The 24,881-nt window shown below is 53.0% G+C and overlaps 1 protein-coding gene across 2 annotated transcripts in view; it reads left to right on the top strand.

Annotated features, from left to right (window-relative positions):
• The first annotated feature begins 4,698 nt into the window (after window positions 1–4,698).
• Window positions 4,699–24,881, top strand: part of ARRDC1 (arrestin domain containing 1) — a 40,796-nt gene continuing 20,613 nt past the window's right edge. Inside the window, exons 1-2 of one of the 2 annotated variants that reach the window (XM_075055171.1) lie at window positions 4,699–4,909; window positions 23,276–23,386. In XM_075055171.1, coding sequence (XP_074911272.1) covers window positions 4,792–4,909; window positions 23,276–23,386 — 229 coding nt within the window. In that variant the 5' untranslated portion in view covers window positions 4,699–4,791. Of the gene's footprint in view, window positions 4,910–5,792; window positions 5,917–23,275; window positions 23,387–24,881 lie in introns of those variants that run through there. The other variant, XM_075055172.1, reaches the window with a different exon arrangement.

The raw sequence follows: 24,881 nt of genomic DNA on the forward strand, positions 1-24,881 counted from the left end.
GAGGGTTAATTTATGGAGCAGAAAACAGGCCAGGACCACCTATGTGTTTACCCATGGATGCTCGCCTGGTCTCCAGTGATGTGAGCTAAAGAGCTTGTGCATACCTCTGTGTGCATTTAGGGTTAAATACGCTCTAGTGTATCAATTCCTGTATGTGCACGTGTCTGTACATGGGAGGCTGCTCCTGCACACAGATTTCCATTGACACAGAAATGCCAGTACGTGGGCTTACGTAGACACGAGCCAGCACAATAACACGAAGGCTGGAGAAAATGCTTTACAGGGAGAGACTTGAAGAGCTCAGATTGCTCAGTTTATCAAGGAAATTGAGAGGTGTCTTGATTTTGGTGTGTAAGTACCATCACAAGGAGAAATTACTTGACACTAAAGGACTCTTTAACGTCAGAGAAAGACAGAACAAGAACCAGCGGCTGAAGCTGAAACCTGCCAAAGTCGGACTAAAGAGCAGGCGTGCACATTAGCAGCAAAAGGGATGAGCAGCAGAAGCAAACTGCTAAGGGACATGGAAGGAGGTTTTTGTCCTGTGGTGAAGGGTAGTCTTGTCTCTCTGGTAAAGGTGCCTCAGCCAATATATTCTTTAATCAGGCACACAGTATGAGGGTAAGCAGATGATATTTATTAAGCTATTACAGCCACTTAGATTTTTTTTTTTTTCTCACTCCTTGAATGAAGCCTGGGACATTGTCTCAGGATACAGGGTCATGAAGCATCCATGGGATGGAGCCCAAAGCTGTTGCCTGGCTCCCTTGCAGAGCCCCTGATCACTTCTTGGTCTCTTCTCATTGACCCCAAGAGTGGGGCTGTGGTTGGACTGGTGGCCCTCACGTCTGGGAAGCTTGGTGCAACCATCGGGTGTATCGGGGAGATGCAGTTTCAGGAGAGGCCAGGAGCTGCTGCAGAGCCCCAGGACATTGAGATCCCAGAGCTTCATCCACTAACGGTGGGATGCTTAGCTCCAATGCCACCATGTGCCCTTGGAGAAGCTGCCTGTGAGCTGCCTTGCCGGCCCACAGCCGAGGAGATGGGGGACCTTGGCCATGGCCTCCTGCTGAGGAGAGGACAGGGTGTGCAGGAAGGTGTGGCTGAACAATACTATGTACATGTGAACTGGTGAAAGGTGTCAGCCTGACACAAATGAGTAATTGTTGTTGCTGTTAGTATCAGATGACGTGGTTGACTGATCAGCTGAGAAGTGGTGAGGTACTGAGTGAAGCAGGGAAGTGATTTGGAAAGGTAATAAAAATAAGTGTAATATAAATATATTGGTATTGTGGATTTTATATATGTACATAGTTATATAAAATAGTTATCGCTGGTGTATATAGTATAACTCTAACAGCAGCGAGCCCTCTGTAGGCTCGCTGTTCACATGTGTGAATTTTAGTCCAAGGGAAGCTTAAGAAACCTAATGACCAACTTCCTTGGCCATGCTTTGCTGCTTTATCTCTTTCTCCATCATAGCTGCTATGGTGCCTGACCTTAGGGGGTGTGGTGGGCTGACCCTGCCAGCAGTGAAGCCCCCACCCAGTCGCTCGCTTGCTCCCCACAGCAGGACAGGGGAGAGGTTGGAAAAGCAAAAGCGAGAAAACTTCAAGGCTGAGAGAAAGACTCCTCATCCCCTTGTAACAGAGCGGCTAGAGAGCAGGAGAGGCCAGGAGCATCCCTAGGGTGCCAGGCAGCACGCTGCGAGGCTGGCCTGTCTCCCCAGCAGCCACATACCCCGAAGTGACGGAGCGGGTGGAAATGTCCTAGCAAACTACAGATTGCCCCAGGGGTATCGTGCTGCTGCCTCACCCAGAAGCGTTCACATCATCAAACACTGCATCAGTCACGGCTCAGGTATTCTCGAGCATTTCCGTGGTGCCTCTCCCTGAGGACTCCCGGGTCCCTTGCTCAGCTCAGCCCCACCGGGTGAAATGATCATGTCCAGCACGGGGGAAACTGAGGCACAGTCAGGTGGGGCTGTGCCTCGTCCATGTCACTGGGCAGAGCTGCAGGACAACATCTGGAAGGCTAAGAGAAGAACAGATTTAAGTCACAAGACAATGCCTATGACTTAATCATAAAGTCTTTTGCTGATATATAAAAATACAGATATAGGTAGTACAAGACCTGAAGTTACAGCTGATCCCTTTGTGGGTGTATTTTGCCCACACGTGAGAGCACTCGCAGCCACTCTCCCAGGGCCCGTGGTCAAAGCTCATCTGTGCTGCGGGCAGAGCACAGCTCAGGTGCCAGAGCACAGCTCAGGTGCCAGTGGGGGTGTTTTACTGATAAATGTTTTTTTTTTTAATAAGTATTATGTTCTTTGTCATGAAATTTCATGTTCCTTGAAGTTAGGGAATGTGATGACACCTGAAAGGAAAATTTTATTCTAAAGCTGGGGTTGACATTTGTTTTTCTTTTCTTTCTTTTTAAATTTCCCTTTTAATAAGGGAAAAAGGAGGAAGGGAGAGCAGGCAGAACCCAGAGGAAGTGAGATTTCCCACCACCACAACAAACCCTTCAAAACAATTTTTTTAAAGCAAAACAATAGTCCAAAATAGCGGGAAAGTGAGGAAAGCGAATCTTTTGTAGTTTACCAAACATCCTTAGCTTTTTTTTTTACCTGCCCTGAATTTCAGCGCTGATGACTCTGCACGCAATTAGATAAGAGGGGTGACTCCAGGGCACGTGTAGATGAGCAGGGAGCTAGGAACGCAAATACACCTTTGACTCCGGTGAGAAAAACCCTCCTGAACCCAGCACCGCTGGGCCCTGTACGGGGAATGTTGGGTGCCCTGGCACCACAGGCATCGAATATATTGCTATATACCCATCCAGTTACATCTTACAAACTGCTACGCACACTGTAGTCATGGTCTGGGGGATGGATTAATGCTGTGGCATCGCTGCCGGCCATGTCACGAGAAGGGCTCCTGTATTTGTGTCTAAGCACACGGCGCCTGTCTTGCAGTACTGTAGCTGTGCCACAGCGTGCACAGCTGCGGCCCGAGCCCGGGCGCCTTTGTTCAGCTCCTGGCGCAGGAATCCTTTTTATTCGTTTGTGACCTTGGGTGAGCAACTTCGCTTAAAATTAACTTTTCTGCAAACAAGACGCATGAATCTCTTTGTCAGGAGAGCTGCAACGCGGCATGAGGGGTTTGGTTTTGGCAAAAGGGTTTTTTCACCCTGAGCTGTCACACGTGCGGTGTCCCTCTGGGGCAAGGGTGCTGGTGCTGCCCCAGCGATGGGGTGGCCCCAACAGCGCACAAAGCCCTGAGTCTTCGGCTACTTTCCATGGGGAGAGGTGGTTCAGTAAAATCTGCTGTAGCACAGAGCGCTTTCGTCCCCCCCTCAATTTGTTTGGTTTTGCTGGCAGAGCTAAACAGGGGCTGCAGAGACTGATGAAAGAGGCTGCAGGCTTGTCTCACAAAAAAAGAGACTGGAGAAAATCGGCGTGCGTAGCCTGGCAAAACAAAAGCTAAGGGCAGCACAAGGAGAGTGGTGTATGGATGCATCCCAGGGTATGCCCTGCGGGAGGAGATGAGCTGCTGAAAGCCTTGGCACACGACCGTAGGGGTGTATGCTGCCTGTGACTACATGCAGGCTGGAAACAAGAGGTAGCTTTTAAACACCAGAGGAGGGAGGGATTGGAAGGGCTTCCCAGCAGGAGCCCTGTGCGCTGGGAGTACACCAACTCCTCTGGTGCTTTACGAGGGGTTTTACATTGCGACACCCACCACACGGCAGCACGGAGGGTCCCGCAGCCCCGCGTGCCCGGGCTGGCGTCAGTGCGGGTCCACGGGTGGACGTCTGTCTGTCTGGCCAGGTCCGGGCCGGGTGTGCTCTGCAGATAAACAGCCGGTTTTATACTTATTCATTCCGCCTGTGTACGCAGCCTGCTTGCCAGTGGCCGGGAGGCCTCGCCGGGAGGTGTCTCTCCCCAGCACTGCCTTCGGTGTGGGTTTTACAGATGGTTTTTATTCAATCGTGCAGCGATGAGGGGGGGCACGGCAAGTGCAATGCGGGAAGCCCGCTGCTCACCCCCAGCTTCCCGGGATGCCGTGGCTGGCTCGGACACCTTCACCCCGCTGATCCAAGGGGAGCACGGGGCCATCATTTACCCCTCAGCCCTGGCCCAGGTCGCCGTTGGGACCCCTGTGTTTGCCTCTTGCTTGGATGCTTAAAGCAACTGGGTTTATAAAAATAGGAGGGGGAAGAGGTGACAGCTGGGCCGGAAGAATTACAGGGAGGAGATCAGATTAGAGGGAGCAGGGAGCAGCAGGAGGCAAGATGGTCCCATGCTGGGGCAGCCAGCTCCTTCCCTCACAGCCTGTCCCCACAACCGGCTCCTTCCCTTGCAGCCCGGGCCCACAACCAGCTCCTTTCCTCACAGCACAGCCCGGCCCCACAAGCTGTCACTTCCCTCACAGCTCGGCCCCACAACCGGCTCCTTCCCTCACACCCCGGCCCCACAACCGGCTCCTTCCCTCACAGCCCGGCCCCACAACCGGCTCCTTCCCTCACAGCCCGGCCCCACAGGCTCCCCCTTCCCTCAGGGCCCGCCCCGGCCCCCCAGCGCGGCCTTTCCCCAGCGTTCGGCCGTTGCCTCAGGGCCCGCCCCGGCCCCCCAGCGCGGCCGGGGCGGGAGGAGGCGGGGCGGGGCGGGACGGAGGCGGCCCGCCGGGGCAGGGACGTCGCGGGCCGGCGCGGCGTGGGGCGGCAGGTAGCGCTGCCGGCGGAGCGGAGCGGAGCGGGCCGGGCCGGTCGGGACGGCGCGGCGCGGCCATGGGGAAGGTGCAGCTCTTCGAGATCCGCCTGGGCGAGAGCCGCGTCGTCTACAGCCCCGGCGAGCCGCTGGCCGGCACCGTCACCGTGCGCCTCTCGGGCTCGCTGCAGTACCGAGGTGAGCCCGCGGCCTGCCCGCCGCCTCCCGGGCTGGGGGAGCCCCCTGCCCGCCTCCCTCGGGCGGCGGGGCCGGGGTGGGACGGGACGGGTCGGGTCGGGTCCCCGCCGCGGCGGTGCCCGCAGCCCGCGGGGCCCAGGGACGGTGCGGGTGCCCCGGGGACCGTGGAGGGGGGGGGGGGCGCGGACGCCCCTCGCCCGTGGGGCTGGAGCCGGGGCGGGGGGCCGCGGGGAGGAGCCGGGTCCCGGGTCCCGTCCCCCTCTCCTCCCCGCCCCGGCGCTGGGGACCGGGTGCTTCGGGGCTGGCACCTCGCTTCTCCCCCTCCCGCCATGAGGCGGTGCGGGGAGGGGAGTGGCGGGGCTGATGGGAGCAACCTGCTGAATTATTTCCTCCTCTGCTTCCCCTTACTTTTTCCTCCCATCCCATAAAAAAACAAACCAACCCGCTTCCCCCCCCCCCCCCCCCCCCCCCCGCTAAAACAACCAAACCAAAAAAACCCCAACAACCCAAAAACCAGCACAGGCTTGTTTCACGGGAGCCTCTGCAGCTGGCGGGTGCCCAGGGCAGTGGCACCGGGAGGTGGCCGGAGGAGCTTGGCCCCCGTGTCCAGCCTTTCCCGGAGCCCCAGGGCTGCCGGCATCGCCGTGGCGGTAGCCCCTCAGCACCGGGCCCTTGCACTCCTGGGTCTGAGGAAGCGCCGAAATGCGTATTTTTTATGGCAGTGTGATGGGAGGAGGCCGGGAGGAGATAGGCGATGTGATGTCCCGGCTGGTGGCTGTCCCTGCTGCAGCAGGAGGGGTGCCCGCCCATTTGCAAGCATGATCCATGGCGAGCAACCGTTTTGTAACATCTCGAATGAACTTGAACGTTTTGAGTTGTGGAAGTACCAGTTTGGGAGATGTCTGGGCTGAGTACCTGGTCCTGTGTGTGCCGGGGGAGAGAGCGCCTGCCTGTGGGGCAGGCAGCTGCAGGCAGCAGTGGTCTCTGCTGTGTTCGTGGTGCAGGAGGTATCAGGGGTGTGTGGGTGGCTGCTCCTCCAAGTAAGACCCAGGCCCTCTTGGTTGGTGCAGTCTGTCGGGGTGGAGGGACGGGGGAGGCGAGCTGCTGGATTCAGATCTTCCAAACTGGGAACTTGCTCCCCCACCCTAGAGAAGTCATTCACATTTACAAGTTAGTTTTGTGCTCAGTGCCATGGAGATGCAAACTGATTTGCTGTTTTCCCTGAGGTTGTCTTGCTTGCTTCTCCTATGTGCACACTTCTTCCTTTGTAACAAATTATTGGGGGGAAAAAAAAGACTGAAGAATGTAAAATGCAAAGTCTCTTGAACAGGGATGTCAGCCTGGATGACGGTGCCTATGCTTGACTGTCTTGCTTTTGCAAGCATCTCTCCTAGTTGTTTGCAATAGCTTTTTGGAAGCTTCCTGAGGAAAAAACTGTCTAGGACATGTGCAGACTTGTAGCCTGTTTAACTCCTGTTGGAGCAAAACAGTTGCACATCCAGCATTTATCTCCTCAGAGGGTACTGCCAGATGTACTTCTGCCAGCAAAGACGTTCTTAACGAAGTGTGGCTGACTTCCGTCCTCGGCCCATCCCATTGAATTCCTGTTCCTGAAGATGCCTCTTGGGCGAGATGGGAGTGTTTGGCCTCAGAGGGCTCGGTTGTGCTGGCCCCTTGCACTGCCAGCTGGCCACGGTTACACCTTACTGTTGCCTCTACAACTCCCATCTTGGAGAGGAGCTGCCAGGTTCTTCTCTACACCAGATCTCCTTTGCTCTTCCCGGTGTGCTGCAGCTGGTTGTTGTGGGGAAAGAGAAAGGTGTCTCTTTGTTCTAGACTTTCTTTCTGCTTCCTTATTGCTTTGACTGTCTGAAACTTCGAGGTCCAGTGTAAGTATTGGTCCCGAAGCCAGGAGGGGTTTTGCTGTTGGATCTGGTGTTTGATGCCAGTGCAGGGATTTTGGTAAGAAGCTGGGGGAGCTGAGCAGGGCTCTAGGAAAGCTGGCAGAAGCATCAAGCCAAAATCTGAGGTGGGCTGTGTGTGGCTGTTCCTTCTGCTTCTGTGCAGAGGTGACCTGAGAAGCTGTTTTGGGCTGAGGTCCCTGCACATTGGCTTCACCAGCTGGGGCGGAAACTTTCCATAACTGGTGTCTGAACCTGCCCACATAAGTCACATTGGGATGTGACACCAACATCTGCAGAGTGCAAGGTGACTCTTTGCTGTGTGTCCTCCCTGCTGCTCTATATCTTACGGTCTCTGGTGTTTAAACCCTCCACATTGGTGCTGGGGATCTCTTGGATGGGCAACCTCTCTGTCCTTCTGGCTGAAGAAAATGTCTTGCCCTCAGAGGAGGAGGCTCATGTAGCTACTGAAACATCCTTCTTGGCATGACAGCAAGGAACTACCTACAGGAAAGAGGTGTTAAAGGGACAGGCTCAGCAGCAGAGGGATCAGACAACCTCTGACGTGCTGTGGCTTTCTGCTGGGGTGTGGGGAGAGGTGGGTGGCATCACCTTGTCTTACATAGTATATACAACTAGTTGTAGGACGACTTCTGTGACCAGCTATGACTTTTCAGACTAACAAACAGCTCCCAGGAGAAAACACAAAGTCTGTGCCCATTGCAGGTCTGGCCTGCAGCACGGAGTCTTTGTGCTTGCCGTTTCCTGAGCTGGACTAGTCTGGTGTGGTGGCTTCTCTCAGTGTTGTGGTTTGTGAGATCACAAATGCAAACAATACTGTAGATGACTACTCCACATGGTAACTTGTTATGGCTCTTGAAAATTGCACCTTCTGAAAGGTGGACAATACAAACAAACAAAGCTCCTTCTGCCTTGCAAAACACACTAGAAGTCTTGGGTCATAAGAGAACGTAACTGGAGACACACCTTTTGGGATCATAAATGCTCCCACCTACACTGGCTTCCGTGCCAGCCCTGCTGACTAGCAATAAAGGCTGTTCAGTAGCACATCATCTTCAGCTGACCCTGCGGCATAGTCACAAATGACAACTGGCCTTCGGTGACCCACACAGACCTTCTGGAGAGGCACACTTCTCCCAATGGCTGTGCCAGGGTGAAGGTCCTTCCCTGAAAACTTCTGAGCCTCAGGGGAGAGCACTAGTGGGAATGCAGAATTCCTAATCATTGTGCCTGGCTTGCTGGGTAAATCATCAAACATGGGTGTACAAAGAATAATTAATCTTAACAGGAAGCTGGCGCTGGGACAGCTGGAGATGGAGTTAATTTGGGGGAAGGAAGGAGGGAAATAAGTTTGTTCAGAGCAGGGCAGGCAGCCCCGGTCGCGGGCAGGAGCATGCTGGAACAAAGGCTTGTGCTGCTCGGGGATGCTGGAGCACTTTCCTCTCAACTCGGCGGCTTCCAGGGGCCATGCAGATTATTTCGGTCCTGCTGCCTCCCATTCAGCGAGGCTTCTCGCAGGCAGAAGTGTAATGTTAAAATAACAGCCCTCTCTCCCGGGTCACTAAGAGTAAAGAAACTGCCAGTGCTTTCCAGAGCATATTTCAGCAATTTGCTATTCTCTACTCTATTATTTAGCTGTCCAGGTTTATGCAGTGATGACTTGACTTAAAAATCACTCCCTTGAACTACAAAGCTCCAGACACAAGTACCTATGTCTGTTCATTCTCTAGAAGTACCAAGGTACATAATTCCCATTTCTGCAGAGCAGAGAGCCAGTGAATCATAATTTCATTCTCTAATCTTAAACGTAGTAATTATTCTCACTTCTCATGTGGAGAACCAAGAAAGCTGGTGGTAAAGAAAGGAGTTGAAAAGCAGGTCACTCGAATCCTAAGTCATGTGTCCAAACTAAAAGATGACTTCTGTTTCCCTAGAAAGGCAGTAGGAAGAAGTTTGGGTCTGGCTAACATGTAAGGTGGTCCTGACGTGCGTGTAATCTGTACCCTTCCTGAGGGGAAGAGGTGACACCAAAGGACTCTATTGGCCATGATCCTCTCTACCACTTGACCTCTGATACAGAGGAAAACATTGTTCCTGCAGAAGGGCTGTGGCTTGAGCTGCTTAGGAAAGTGATGGTGAAAGAATGGATTCAGTCCCTGGTTAGTAGTCTGAAGCTTGCTCTATCCTGAGTCAGAAGTTTGTCTTCTGTAAAGATGGATTTAAAATTTCTGTACTTGGCAGCATAGGTCACCTATACATCATTGGGGTGGGAGGGACCCCACGGCTGGTCTCTGCTTTGGGATGCAGTGTGGCAAGGGAGTGCAGTGCCAACAGTGCAGAGCTGAGCAAGGGCCCAGTGGGTTTGGAAGGCAGGAGCGGATCCAAAGCTGTCACTAGCCCTGGCAATACAGGCAGTGCCCGGTGAGGTCCTCAAGCCGTCTGGCATCTGCTAGCAGCAGTGGGTGCCAGGACGAGGCGAGGCTGGCACTGATGCACAGGCAAGAATGCTCATATATCGTTCTGCAGCATCGCTCCAGCAGGCTGGACGGCTCCTGCTATAGGAGAAGTGGATTAACTTTCTTTTCTCATTGTCTGGAGTGAGACAGCAGGGAGCTGTGTGGTCAAGTCTGTCTGAGGCTGTGGAACAAAAGAGGGATTTTTGCTCTCCTGGCTGGCTTGCTGTTAGAGCTCCAGCTCCTCTGGAGTCAATAACTAATCACGAGATTGTTTTGTGTCTCTTGTCACTGCAGTGTGTGTCTCTCTCCGCTGCCCGCCCCGCCCGCACACCACTTGTGCTCATCTGAAAAACTCTGCTGCTTTCCTTGGCGAGGAGACATTCTGTGGCCTCCCATCTCTTGTTTAACAAAATGGGAGAACAAGTGGAGCGGAGTTCTGTCTGTCTGATTTGCTTCCAAGTGTGACAAACGGGGTGTAAGTGCTTATTCCTTCCCTGGAGCAGTGCAGAGCTGGCAGAGATGTAGCTTGTCTTTCAGGGCTGGAATCAGGTAGGCAGCAGGGAGGCTCCCTGGCTGGGAGGAAAGAAGTCTGTGGGTTTTGATCCCTCTCCTCCAGAGGCAGCTCCCATCCCTAGCATGGCCCCACAGGCAGGGTCGGGCAAGGAGGAGCAGCCAGCGAGGGTGATGGCTCCAGCCAGCCCCTCTGGCAAGGGACGTGCGGGTGCATGGACGGGCATGCTCCACTTGTAGCATGTTGTAGGATACCTTTTGCTGAAAGTCATCCTCAGGGAGGAGGAAGAAGTACATCTGTAGAAGACACATAGCTGTCACTTGTCTTGGTGAAGTCTTGCTAGAGGCTCTTACAGCCAGGAAAAGTAGGATGGACATGCAGACCATCCTCTGCTGTCTGGAGAAGGGGATGCTCGGGCTCTCCCAAGAGAAGAAGGGCAATGGGGTGGCTGGGTTGTGCTGCAAAGCTGCTGCAGACCTGACCTGTGCAAAAGCATAGAGAAAGGTGCTCCGCCAGGCATTGGGGCAAGTCTTCCTCCTGCTCAGGGCAGCTGCTCCTGAAACAGCCTGGCAAGCATGCCAGGGACAGGGTTTTGGTTTGGTGCCTCTTTTCTTGAGGGCTGATTGCCAAGATATCCAACATACAGCCTTTAGGCTACTGTTGTGACCTCTGAAGTCTGGCAACAGGGATTGCTGTGGAAGTTAATTACCTCTTTGTGCTGCTATTAAAATCTGTCACTCTTCAAATCTCTTGTGTAGAAGTGCAAACTGCTTAGGAGAGGAGAAAATGAGCAAAGGACCAGACTACTGCCAGTCAGCGGATTTTTGTCTTGTGCACAGTTGTGCCTGCGTGTGCTCCGAGTCCCTGGGTCATGTCCAGGATCTGAAAAGAGGGGTGAAATGGCTTCAGACCACAAAGATGTGTATGCTTCTGTCTCCTTGTGATGGCTTTTAAACAGTAACTCCACATCCCCCAACTCTCATTGATGGCCAGTTAAAACTAGCTGATGGGATGCCAGTGTCAAGTGTGAGCTGGGTGTTTTGCTGTGAAAAAGCTTGTGGGTGGAGGCCTTTCACCAGAAAGTGAGTAGCTGTGGCCGGGTACCGCTTTGTCCAGCATGAGGTACTGTGTTCAGAGGGGTGGTCAGTGCCATGTGGTTTAATTGAATGGCTTGAGCAAAATCCCACAGGTATATTGGGGCCTTGAGATGCTGGATGATGGTAGCAGAGAGGATATGGGGATGTCCTGAGGTAAGGATGGACGCTGCTTTTGACCCACTCGAAAAGATGAGGGTGGCAAGCTAGTACCAGCCTGGAATTATTTGGAGACCTATTTTAAAAACACCCTGATCTCCAAGTACCTTAATCTTGATTAAAACCCAGAGCTTATCAGATATCTGTAGCAAAAAGGCTGTTTCCAAGAAGCATGAATCATTTCTGGAGCACTAATGCTTATAACTTCCAATCCTTTGTTCTTGCTGACAGAACCATGTTCCCGGTCGTTCTGGCTCCAGCAGCTCAGGCCAGAGGTGACAATGCTGCCATCCCTTCCGAACGCACCCGCCTGAATCCCAAAGACTCGCTGCAATAAGACTTGAATAAAACTGGCTCGGAAGGCAACATCTCCAGGGAGGAAAGCTTAATGTGTGGGTTTGAGTTGGTGCCTTCTTGATGGGGCGTGTCAGCACAGGACTGAATGTCAGATCCAGGGGTTTAGCTCTCAGTCTGGAGTGCTCAGTTTTCTGTCTGCTTTGATCTCTGCAGGTGTCCAGCCTGACCATGAGAACTGTCTTACCAACTTGTAGCACTCCTGGCATAGTGGGGATTTGTTATGTATCTGGTGTTCTGGTAATAACAAGAACATAAGTTGTCTTTCCAAACTGATGATCTTGCTATAAATAGAGAATCCAGCTGCTTGCATTGAATGGCATCAAAGAAAATCACAGGAGCAGCTCTTATGCAGAATGAAGTGGATTCTGGCTGCTTTCTCCGAAGATGCTGGGGCAGGGGGATTTCTTGACAACCGACGTATGCAAAAGCAATGCTTGAGAGCTTGGTGTGGCATGTGAAATCTTCAGCAGGGAGCAGGTGAGGTGAGGCAGCTGGGTTCTCCCATCGTGCTGTCCCACATTGTGCCTTCCTGCCTCCCCACCAGTGCACCTGCCTGTGCTGGTACCCGGGTGAAATGAGGAGTCAATAAATGGTATGTTGCTTTACTGCTTATAAATAAGGCTCTTCAGGAAAAGGCACTTGAAACCTCCTCCTGCTCGGAGGAGGTGAGCTGGCTCTGGGTTTATGCTTGGGAGCTGCAGCAGCGCTAAATCATTGGGAGATATCTCAGCAAATTCTAGCTGCTGACTTGCAAGTTCAGCACCGGGAGTGGAGCGGCAGGGCGGACAGGCCTTAGTGCAGTTATGCATGGTTGCTTGTCCCCTGTGCTCTTGTCTTCTCTTCTTGTATGCGGGCTCCGACGCCTCATACTGAAACTGTTGTTTCCAGGATGGCTGAGCAGTCCTGAACTTGCTGCTTTAGTCCTTCTCAGTGCCTTGGAGGCAGAGGCTTGCTCAGGATGCCTGGTTATGGCAATACTGTCTGTGCTGAATCCTTTCATCCCCAGGTGCATGTGATGGTGGGTGTCCACCCTGTAACAGGCCTTCTCCTGGTCGACTGGGTGCTGAGCTGACTTTGCGAGTGCTCCTCTCTGAGGACAGCGAGTGGGTGCTGGGGAGTTCATGCCCAGGAGCATCCCTTGAGCCACAGGAGGGGATGGAGGAGCATCGCCTCCTCTCCTGAGCATCTGCATTGCATCTGCAAGGCTGGCCATTGCTGAGAAGGCCATGAGAGCTGTGTCAGGCTGTGCTGTGGGTGGCAGTGAGGATCTGCCAAAATAAGCATCAGCCAGCAGGACTTTTTCTAGCCTTAACTCCTAGGCAAGTGTATCTGAGAGTCTCAGAGGAAAATGAGTGTGACTCAGTCCCGCAGCAGAGTCTGGCCCACAGGAGCCCTTGCGCTCTGGCATTACAGTAAGCCTGTTAAGCATGAATTTCCAGAACTCTTTGAAGCTTTTATTTAGAAAGAGCCTGAAAAGGGAGTAGGCTTTGGTGAACCAATCTCTCCGTGGTAAGTAGAGAAACCTGATCAGTCGGCTGTTTATCTGCCTGCAGTGACTTTTGCACCCAGTGCGGAGGGGTGATGCTCCTGCTGTGGGGACAGAGGGGCTCTTGGAGTGGGGGAGAGCTCGTTGAACCTGCTCCAGGGTGTGGGAAGAACAGAGTGGAGCTGGTGGTGCTCACAGAGTTGTGTTCCCAGGACATCAGAGAGCTCAGCCTCTCTGGCTGCTCCTTGTGTCAGGTGAATCGCTGGCTTGTTCTGCCAGTGAGGTGAGAGAGGGTGCCTGGCTTTGCACTTGCTGGGAAAGAATGATCGAGTTTGTTAATGATTTTAAAGGGGCAGTTTGTTACAGCATGGCCTTAAAGCACCCAGCAAATGCCTCTTGGGTCCTGCAGCACTGTGTGGTAAACTGTGGTGGGGTTTCCTGCCTGGTTCTTCCTTTTTTTAGACAGCCAAGTCAAGTGTACTGGAATATCTTAACTGCTTTAGCCGAAAGTGGCTAACTGCTGGGTGGAAACCTATTTTAATTTGGGCAAGCTATAAAAAAAGAGGTTCCTCTCTTCTGTTTCAGTGCTGCCTAGCCTGAGGAAAGGTGGCTGTGGTCCCTGGCTGGCTGAAGCATTGAGTGCTGGCAGGTCCTGGCGTCTATCAGCATTCTTGTGAGCCGGGGCAAGCTGCTGGCTCTGCTCCACTTGTCTGGCTGCACGTTGGGCATCTGGGACTTGCATTCCCCTCCCACAGGGCTGTTCTAGGGACCAAACACTGAAGATTAAGATGCTCTGACTGCTTCTGTATGTACAGCCTTGTTTTGCTTTGAAGAGCATAGCTTGCTTAAATTCAAGTTGCCCAGGGCTCACAAAAGCAAGTTTAAGTTGCCCAGGTCCCCTGAGAAGGATGGCACTAAATTAGGATCTGTCTTGTTTAGGGGATTGTGAGTAAAACTCTCCTAGACCTCACCGAGATCCTAAATATGAGCTGTTTCTGTACCAACCTGGCAGCATCTGCCGCTTGGAGGTGCTGGTGCTGGCAGGCAGCAGCCTGCAGCCCAGCAGAGCTGGGTGTAATGCTCTGGGCAGCAGGGCAAGGGTGAGATGAGGGGCTGGGCGCACCTGGGCTATACCAAGCTGTACTGAGCTTTGAGCAGAAAGGAGGGCGAGGAGGAGGGAGTGCAGGTACTGACAGGGGTCATGTTATTTGCTGAGATGTGCTGGGTAACAAGCTGAGCTGCTCTTAGCCAGCGTGTGACTCTTGCTGCAAGCCCTGCCTGGAGCTTGGTCCCATCCTAGTAAAAGCACAGACGGCTCTCTTGTGGATGGGGTGCACAGAAGCGAGTCTCAAGTGTAGCTCTAAAGGAGGGCAGGCACACTAGTTTCCAAACAGGTCAGAATTTCCCCCTCTGAATTTCTGTCCAGAGAAGTAGAAAGGAAAGAAGTTTATTGAAACTGAAAGTTGGTTTCACGTACCAAAGTGGTTGAAGATCCACGTGAAATACTGCTGCTATCTCCTCCAGCCTTCTGCTCCTCTGCAACCTCTTTGCATTCCCCATCTGATACTGAGAGGGGTAGATATTAGGACAGGAGGCTGTGAATGCTGGCAGTGCGGCTGAGGTGGGTGGCTGGCATGGAGATACTCATAGTGAGCTGTGAGGTCTGCCTTTCTCTGCCAAATACTTAAGTTTCCTGCAGTGCCTCCTGTACTGCTGTCTGATCGGGCTGTTCCCAGCACACAGGGGCATTTGCATCTGCCGTACTGGCTTGGGAGGAAGAGGCCAGTCCCTCAGTACGCTATGGTGGTACATGGTTGCTCCCCTTGCATGAGGACCCAAGGGCTGGCATCACCAACCCCTGCTTCATGTCTGGCAGCAGGTGGTGTGTGGAGCAGTTCTGCTGAGCCCTGCTACCTGTTTAGGATGGGGCAAGAGATTGGGCTCCCCAAACTGGTCTGAGGTACAACTTTCTCCTTCCCTGCTTCCTCCATAACCACCATCGAGGGATATTGCCTGTCCCAGGCTCAGCCTGGGCTGTTCCTGCAGGAAGCCCGTGGGTGTGTTGGTTGGCAGCCTGGCCCCAGTGCCTCCAGCAGGGAGGCTGGGGTAGGTGGCACGGTGTGGGTGGCAATAGTTGTGCAGCCATACGCCCCTGCCAGGCTGCATGTATGGGTTCTGCGCTGCTCGGCTGTTAACAGTGCAACCATTCCTGCCTTTGTGGGCTCTCAAGGCAGAGTAATCCCATTCCTCCCCACCTCTCTTCCCAGGCTGTTTGGGTGGCACAGCGCTGGGACCTACATCAATCTGAAGCTTAAAAAGACCTCCAAACTCACCCTTTTTTTGCAAGAGGCAGTTTTGGAGAAAGGGTATGCTGAGGGAGTCCTTTCTGGAGTGTGTTTGGTGAGCAATGAGGTGGTCATGGCAGTAGTAGTGTGGCGGGGATTGGGGTGATGGACTAGACAGGGTGCAGCCCATCAGTTGGGCCCTGCATGCAGATGCTGCAGTGTTTCGTGCCTGTTGCTAAGGTGCTGCAGTTGCTTTTGCCAGCAGGACTGGCAGATCCAAGGCACAGACTTTGTGGCGTGTGGTCATCCCCTTTCTGCAGCCCGTGTGGCCTTGTTCGCCCGTGAGTTGTCCACCTACAGCCCAACATGTGCAAAAACCGGCTTGTTAAACATGCTCAACCAGGGATTTGATTCCAGATGTTCGAGATGACCCCCTTCCTCTGAGGGCAGCCAGCATGCTGATAAAACACTGTGATGCTATAAATAAACCTGTCAGCTCTACAAGGGAGAAGAGCCTTTGGATTGAACAGGAGTTTGTTCTAACAGGAGCCCAAGAGTTTGCTTTCTTCTCTTGAGATGTATGTTGACCCCTGGTTTTGGGGAAGAGCTGGAAAATGTAGGTTTCCCTGTTGCTCTCAACCTGATGGAAAAAAGTGCTTGCAGAGGGGAGAGGATTGACCTGCCTGGGAAAGGACTCAGAGAAGGTTTGCTACTCTGCTTTTCTACAGGCACACACCTGCCTAGTCTCCCTTTGGAGACTTCTGTGTTTGCTAGAATGAGAACATCCTCTGTGTATTGATACAGCTTGCATGGATGTGACCCTCCTCACGCTGGGCTGGACTCTGGCTAAAATAACTTGTGTGTAGCCATAATAATGGCTGTGGGTCACTTTGCCCATGTACCAGAGCTGTCACTCCCCTGTTGTTGCTACAGGTGGAGTTTTTACAGGCTGCATTGAGGAGCTCATCTGGCCTTCCCGCAGCATGGGGCTGTGTTGGGTGGGTCTGGGCTTCCTGCAAGTTGTGTGGGAGACCCAGCTGGATCCTCCTGCCTTAGCCTGACAGCAGGCAAATACAGCCCTGTTGCTACAGCCAGGGAGAACAGGCACTTCTGGCCCTTAGGATGGTTTTCGCTGAGCTTGGGCTTGCAGGGCTGGCTCTGCTGTCCTGGAAATCAACCCTCTGAAAGGTCAGGGCCAGGAAGGGAGGGACCGTCCCTTCCACTGCTGTGAGTGATTTGGCTGGTCCATTCTCTTGAAGGGTGCAGAGGGCAAGTGCCAACCTGGGGAAGGAATGGCTGAGCAGCAGATCTTGCTCCTGGAGGCTAAATGATGCTAAAGCTTGCCACTGCAGAGGGGGCTGCAGGGTGGTCCTGAGCCCCAGCTGGGCTTGTGTGTGGCAGGAGCACTACCTGCAGGCAGCAGCACAGGGACAAAGATGGGTCAAACTGTAGCAATGTCTTAATATTCCACTGGGAGCCTGTCCACAGCCTCTGAGCAGAGAGCTGTATTGGGTGTGACTTGTGTGATGGGCTGGCAGACTGCAGAAGGTGGGGTGTCTCCTTGGGTCATGGGCAGCAGCAGCCAAGTCCTCCATGTGCTGGAGGCTGCTGGTGGCATGGGAGATGCTGCTCAATGTGTGTCAGCTCCAGACAAGGCATCTCCTGGAGCCTGGCTACAGGCTTGGGTTTGAGTTGAGATGGAAAGCATGAAGTATTCTTCTAGACAATTCCTCTCCTTCCACATTAGAGGCCGAATCCCCTTCCTGCCCCTGTGCTGGGCTCTTGGGAAGGAAGAAGATAAAAACCTCGCCAGACAATCCTTAACTGTGTGCCAAACCTGCCACTGCCTCCAGCACTTGGTGTAAGCTCTACTCTTTCCTCACTGGCTTGTGAAATGCCCAAGACTGTGTCTCGAGAACTGACAGGATGGACCCAGAAGGATGGGGACACCTGACAATTAATTAGGAGCTCTTGGTTTAATTAGTAGTGTCTCAGTATATTCATGCATGAGGGCTGGACGCTGAGGGAGTAGCGTATCTTGTGAGCTTCCAGCCTTCCTGCTTAGAGGACATGAGCCCTTTGTGTCTGAGGTTGTACTAGTGCGTTTCTGTGTAAAGGCCATCAGTACAAAGGCCTCATCCTGCCCCTCTTCGGGGTCTCAGCTTCCTAAGTGTCCAGTTTTCATGGAGTTTTTCTAGCAATACCCAGTCTCTACAAACTGGTCGAGAGTAACTTGCTCGATCTGTGGATCTTGCTGTCTCCCAGGCTTTCCATTTTCCCAGCACCATCTGGTCCTGCTTTGCTGGCAGTGTGGGTAACTCCAAACCCGTCATCTTCATCCAGATCCAGGGCAGGGGCTTTACAGGGCCAGAAGATCTCAGAGCGTATCAAAACTTGTGATCTTTGTTCAACCCGGAGGTTTCATGCCAAGGTGAAGCTGTGGTGCTGTGTGGTGAGGTGATCTCCTCCTGCTGCTGCGACAGTCCATCAGTCTGTCGAGGGCAGGTCCCCACTGCCATCGGTCGGGGAGTGGTTGGGGCTCAGGGCGACCCATCTCGCCCTTTCTCCCAGGGCCATTTCTGGCCCCTGGGGCATGCCAGGGCCAGGTAGGGGGGAAAGGTGGCTCATTCCCGGGTCATGGGATGCGCTTGGTCCCTGTAGCTCTGGGTGTACAGATGGCAGTTTGAGGGTATCTAATTAAAATGTGATAGCTGCCTGCTGCGGCTCTGATGGAGAGGCATGAGGAAAGGGGGCTCCGGCTTCCCGTGGTTGGTTTCCATGAAACAAAGACTTTTCTGATGCAGACTCGCTCATGTCCCACAGCACTTTATCCCCCTCTGCTCCCCTGTTTTCTGGATCTAGGTGTGCACAAGTTTTCCAAAGGGTAACTCAGTCCCCAGGTTGGCGGTAACTCTTAGTAACTCTAACGACTTAGTAAGAAACTTAGTAAGTAATGACTTAGTAACTCTAAGCCCATTACGAATGTGCGCCCTGGTCCCTTGTGCTGCATGCCGTCACTGCAGACACACAGGGTGGCTTTGCCATCCGTCTCATCCCATGCTTACAGGGCTGGGCACCCCATTCCCTGCAGCAGGGATGGCTGGAGCCTCTGGGTCCAACAGACATCGCCAAGCCCATGTGCTGACTTGAGTAGGCTTCAGCTGGCAAAAACCCAGGGCTGTTCATAAGTGCCGTTTCAGACCTGGGTCACCAGCCCTTCGGCTGTCCTTGTCGAGGAAGGTGAACGACAGGACAGTCTGTTTGCCTTGTGTAAGCTGCTGCCAAATGCAACAGCCGCCACCCCAGACTGTTGTGGCTTTTTTGCTGCTTCCCCTCCCCACCCCAGAAAACCTAAACCAACCAAGCTGTCAGCATCTCCTTCCCTCCACCACTGTCTGTTGCCTGTACCTGTTGTAGCAGGTGTGTGACATAGATGGGTCTTGAAGCTGGAGGGGGACACCTGGGACTGGGGCTGGCCCTGCTGCAAAGTGCAGGGTGGCTGGTGACTCTGCTTGCTACTCTGCTTGCTCAGTACATGACTGGATTTTGGAAGTAGGGATGTGGGCATACAACCTGCTGCTGGCAGGGGAAAGGAGGATGCGTGTCCTCTCCTTTCCTCTTGCCCAAGTTGCAATGCCAGCTTACCCAAGGAAGGCAGCTCACTGGGTCACCAGAAAAAGTAATTTGAAGTCTACGGCTGCTCTCCTTAAATCACCTTGGAAGAAGGCAGACGTGCCCAGCTCCTGGCATCTCTATTTTTACTTTGTGCAGAGATGGATATGGCTGAGCTGTCTCCTTTTATTTCCAGCATTTGGCGCATGCTGTAGTGCATTGCTAAAGATGTGTCTGGCTGGATGCGAAGCTGCCCGCTTCCCTGAATCCCCAGGGGACTGCAGGGGTGAAGGGCCCTTGTCTTTTGCATGGCTTTGTAATTCACTTCTCGTCTGCTTGCTCTTTGCCTCCCCCTTCCACTTCCCTTGCAGGTTTTCTCACTTTTTTTTTTCTGTATTTATTCAAAGCAGCCTGGGTAAACAGGGAGCAGGAGCATGATAACTGGGGCCACTGGTAGCACTGGATTCCAGAAGCATTTTTAATGGGTTTCTAATAACTGAAACTGGCCCGTTCTGATGTAAAAACTTTTCTTATTTGCTGTATCTGCAGCTTGGCACAGAGATCGCCTGGAAGGGAGGCCTTGGAAAGGCTCAGACTGAGCATTTTGCTTCCTGACAGTCAGGCTGACTAGCTTTGCACCTCAGGTGGCTCTAGTTGCAGCAACTCTGATGGTGCCAGTTTGCCAGACCTGTCCCGCTGATGCCGTTTTTAGCTTGCAGCTGCCCCCAGCACCACGTGCCCAAGTTGTGCCTGTCAGCTGCCTTGTGTACCTCCTCCCACTTGTGGGCTGGAGCCTGTACACGACAGCTGGGCAAGTCCCCAGTATCTTCCTCTGCCCATGGGATGCTCGTGGAGAGGCTGATTTCATAGTTAGCTGCTCCAAAACCTGGTTAGGAATAAGATAAATGGTTTGACCTGTTGTACTGGGCGCCTCAAACCTCTTGGATAACCTGAGGGGAATGAGAGCCCTGTGGGGATGTGACGGTGGGGGTGAAATTGGGGGGGGTTGGTTCTCTGGCTGCCCTGGACCCACTGCCCCCAGCATTGCCCACGCTGTGGGGGCCTGGGGATCTGCTGGCTCCTCCAAGAGCCTGGGGGATGAGCTGGGACATGCAATCCCCATATTTAGCCACAGCCTTGCTCCCAGCCGTGGGGCAATGCATCTGCTCAGAGCTGTCATCTGTCCTGTTTCTCCCCCAGTGAGGCGGGGGGAAGCTCATGTTTCTGGAGTAGGTTGGAGAAGATGCTCCATAACAAATCCTCTGCCACCTGAACTGCTCTGAGGCTTGTCCTACATCTAGTGACTTGCTGTGCCTGGTAACAGTACACTGGGGGCTTTGGAGGGCGTAGAGGAAAAGGGGAGAGTTTCTCCATTGCTGTGAAATTGCCTTCAAGCTTTTCAGCTTAAAATGTTGCTTTCTGCCCCTTTGGTTGCCCTCAGGCACCTGGAATGGCAGCTCCAGGGTGCGTGATGGCCAGGAAGGTGGCTGGAGAGGGCTGCCCTCGGTGGGGGTGCAGGACTGGGACCCCTGAGAGCCCTGGAGCTCTCCCTCCAGGAACCGTCCCTCCTCTGCAGGCACAGGCTGGCTGTGACCACACCAGTTTGGGATGTTTGTTAATTGAGAAGTCTTGGAGCTGACAGCTCCTGTGCCTGCGATGGAGAACTTGTTAGCTAGTTGCAGTGAGACTTTTAGACATGGTCCAACTTTAGCCTTAATGGTGGGTTGTAGGGGGGTCCATCATTGCAGCAGGGACCACCAGCCAGGGGTTGGCTGTGAGTATCAGGCTGCAAACCCACTGCCTTTGGTTCCTGAGTCTCTTGTCTGCCGTGGGAAGGGAGATGGGCCATGACGTGTATGTGCTTGAACATGCCCACCCACCTGCCTCCCAGGAACAGGAGTGCCTCAGCACCGCAATGCAGCAAGCAGGCTTGAATTAAAGACTGTCATCCCCTTATCTGGGCATTGCAACAGATGGTGGTGATCTGTAAACTTCTGTGGTGAAGGGAGGCTGAGGGGGAACCTGTTCAGGGGCTGTTGCTCCTGAAGGATGTGAATGTTCTCCAGCCCTTGGTTGGGCTTTTCTCGCTTGTATCTTCCATGTGAAAATGTGGGACTGGAGTGGTTGAGTCTGGGCTTGATTTGACTTGAGCCATCCAAATTATTTGGGCTAACTCAGAGCAGGACAGGCTCATTGTGAGCCCAGACAAGTGGCAATATGTCTGAGGTGGGAGCCTGAGAGCTGGTACCAATGTGAGGGTACGCAGGGTGCCACCCTGCTAAAACCGCTCCCTGCTCCTTCTAATGCTAAAACCCCTATGTGTTTTTGGCTCTGCCATCTGGGAAGAGAGAGGATTGGATGTCACCTGGGGGTGTGCAGGGGATTCGGTGTGATGGTTTGCTTTGGGATGGGACCTGTGTCTGCTCAGACCAGGTGTGCTGTGTGCCATGGTGTGGGCAGCTCCTGTTGCGGGCCATGCTCTCCTGTTCTTCCCTGCCTTGGAAGTGCCGATGCACATCACAGACACAAACAAGCAAGCTGGTGTGTTGGCCTTGCTGCTGTATTGATGCTTGGTTAATGAGAGTTGTCATCTGGAGCTGCTTATCCTTTGCCCTTGAGTATAAAACAGCACTTCGACTATAACAGGCTCTGGTGCTCAAAGTCATGATCAGGCTTTGAAGGTATAGCAGGAGATCTGATGGGGGGAGGCTGTTCTTTGTTGTGGGATTAGAGACTTTAAGCCCTGAGGAGCCCCTTCTATGTGAATGCACATAGCAAAGCACCAGTAAGGGGACTGGGGTAAGAACTATGCATTCCCCCTGCAGAGGGGGCTGGATTTGGGTTTCTTTCCACCCTGTCTTGAGTCAGTGTGGAGGACAAGGTCACACTCACCAGGCAGGTGCTCTGAAGAGCTCTTTGAGGTGTTTACAAGCAGCATCGCCTGCACCCTCAGTGTTTGGGTAGGTGGGTAGAGGTGGCGAGATCAGCATGGCTGAGAAGGCTTGTGGAGTGGGGAGGGGGAGAGCTCTTAAGCCTATGCAAATTGGCCACCTGCCTCCCAGGTAAATGCTTCCTGTGAGATGCAGCTTGAATACAGGGGAGCAGATGGGTGAAATGGGAAAGGAGTCTGTCTGGTAGTTCTTGCCACCTTCTTGCCAGCAGAACTATTCACCTGGCAAATCCGGTGAGGGAGTTCTGTGGGATCCATTAAAGCTGTTGCAAAATCTGGTGAGAATCAGGACAGGAGATGTTCAGGTTGAGGTAGCGTGAAAGCCCAGTTTGTGCTGCGATAGGTCTGCCTGTATCCTCCCTGTGTGGGGATAGTGCCGCAGATCATCTCCTGCTGTGCAACAAGGCCACACTGTTGTGTTTGTCTGTCTCAGTGGTCCAGTGTCGACATTGGAGCTTGATTTCAACCTGCTGTGAATTGGCCAAGACTAACTGAAAATGTCTTGTGGGTAGCTCTTCTGAAAGCCACATAGCTCTTCTGAAAGCCATGCTAGAGGGTGAGCTCTGGGGTGACTTTCCCAGGGTAAGGCACAAACATAGCTCAAATTACTCTCCTTGCTTTGGGAGGGTCAGATGGCGTCTCAGATGCTTCCAGACCTTGCTGTGTGGCTTTACTGTGAGCCCTGTGTCTCTAACAGGAAGAGGAAGCCACTCACTTGAAGCGGTGTCTGGCTGCTGAGAAGCAACATGCTTATCAACATGGTCAGACGTCCTGATGTAGGGCAAGTGTTAATGAGCAAAGTGCTTCTGCTGCAATCCTTGGAAGTAGAGATGGACCCCAGGACACGGGAGCAGGCTTCCAGGGACTGGGGATGTCCTGTGAGGGTGGATGGGCTGTAAACTCAAGCAGCAGCTGAGCTTGTTCAGGCTGCACTGTGGTGTCCAGCTCTCTGCTGCTCCTGCAAACAGGGCTATACCCCTTCTTTAGCTGGCTAACAGGCTTGTGCCAAACAACTCTCTCCTCCCAGGGATGGTGGGATGGATGCTCGGCAGGATGCCTGGCTCCTTATGGGGTGAGAGGCAGCAGAGCCCTCTGCCATTCATCCCTGTCTGGACAGGGACGCCTGAGTGTATTGGAGAGCATCATTGCCACAAAGGCCTCTGCTGTCAGCCTGAGTGCCAAGGCTGATGCACATATTGGGAGGGGATATTTCTTCATTTGGGAGAAAACTAGAGAGAAGGTTACATCTCAGGGAGCTGAAATCCCTGCTGTTAGGGGCTTTCACAATGCAAGGAGGACTTCAAGGGTGATAACATCTGGGGAGTAGCACTGGGGTAGCAGGGAGTGTGCAATAGCGCTGAGAGTAAGGGGAAAACATGCTTCTGAAATGAAAGCATGACCCGATTTCTTTGTTCCGTTTTTCCACCCTGTGTGTGTTTTCCTGAGGCCTTGCTCCTGCACAAGTCCACATACAGTACCTGAAGCTGAGGTTTTGCTTTCTCCCAGTGCTTACGTGTGTACTTTCTCTCTACAGCCATCAAAGTGAGCTGCATTGGATCCTGTGGGGTGTCTAACAAGATCAATGACACAGCATGGACCGTGGAGGAGCAATACTTTAACAGCACACTGTCTCTGGCAGACAAAGGTAAGGTCCACAAAGGCACAGTGGAGATCTGTGATTCTGAGATGGTCCACAGAAATGTATCACCAAGACTTCAGCACCTTCTCGATATGAAAAACCCCTTCACAGGCTGCCTTGGCCTGTGCACAGAGGATGGGAGCCAATATTAGAGACTACAAGAGCTTAGAAGGAGCTGCGCGGAGAGGCATCCTGAATAGCTGCAGAACTTGGCAGCCACCCTGCAAACACTGCTTGCATCTGAGCTCCTGAAACGGAGCTGCCAGCAGCGACTTCTCTGCTGTTTCAAGGCCCTGTGGGTTCACTCTGCTCCATTTCCTATGTGTGTTGTCTATGGTGGTCACAAAACACTGATCAAAGCTGGTCAACAGAAGCTAGTTGCAGGCCGGGAGTAGTTTGCACTGAAAGGGATGTGGAGGTGTCACTTGTCCTCCAAGAGAAATGTTGAGAGCCTGGCAGGCACAGCCTAGGACAGTTACCACCACACCTCCTGCAAGCCAAGATGCCTAGAGATAGCGATGGGTTTGTATTATACTGCAGAGTAAAGTGACACCAGCAGCCTCTGGGGAATCTGGGCTCGAATGAATGCTGTCTTTCTGCTGTTAAATAGGTCAGCCTTACCACAAATAATTCATGCTGTGCCCTGGCTCCTGTTGAAATCAAGATGTGCCAGTATTCACCTGCTGAAGGCAGTGGCTGTAGCAGTAACTGTAATGTGGCAAAAGCCCAGGGTAGCAGGAGCTCAGCCCTCTGCTGCTTTAGCTAATAACAGGAAATGGGTAAAACTGAAGTGGCAGTTTCTGCTAGCTCAGCAATTTTTCAAGCAGAGCTTTTAGCATTGAGGGGAGACTGACCTCATCCTTGCAGCAACTGGCAAGAGTGCTGCTTGCTCTCAGGTCCCAGAGAAGGGAGACAGCTGGCTGTCTTGCCTCTTGGCTTGGCTCATAGCCCGGGGGCTGCAGTTGGAGGTAAACTGCCTGGGAGGGCAACGAGAAATGTTCCTGCCTGATTTTGGATGCAACGCTGAGCACAGCCAGCAAGCCCAGCTGTGAATGTCGGGGTAGCAAAATCCCAGTGGCTTTAGAAGGTGCTGCAGGCCATTGAGCTTAGATGAGTTGGGAGCTGGAGGCTGCAAATGACCGTGGACTTCTGGAGAGGTTTAAACCTGCAACTGCACTGAAAAATGCACCTTCCAACTTTTATTTCTAATATTTAATGATTCAAGAGAGAGCTGTGATATTGTGGTTGGTCTGTCCTAGTGAAGCTGAGCAGTAGCAAAAGCCAACCAGGAGATAGGAGTGGAAAGAGGTGGGTGTGCTGTTCATTGGTTTTGCAGCCCCTGGGAGGTTTTGATAGCCGCTTCGGCAGTCAGTTCTTGTGAGATTGCCCTTGGGAGCCATCCCCTTGATGACTAGGACCAGTGTGGACTGGGAAGGATGGAAGTAAAATGCGATGATGACTGCATGCTTTCATGGCTCTGATGTGTCTCCTTTGAAGGCCT

This window comes from Buteo buteo, chromosome 23 (assembly GCF_964188355.1).
Source record: "Buteo buteo chromosome 23, bButBut1.hap1.1, whole genome shotgun sequence".
Taxonomy (NCBI): domain Eukaryota; kingdom Metazoa; phylum Chordata; class Aves; order Accipitriformes; family Accipitridae; genus Buteo; species Buteo buteo.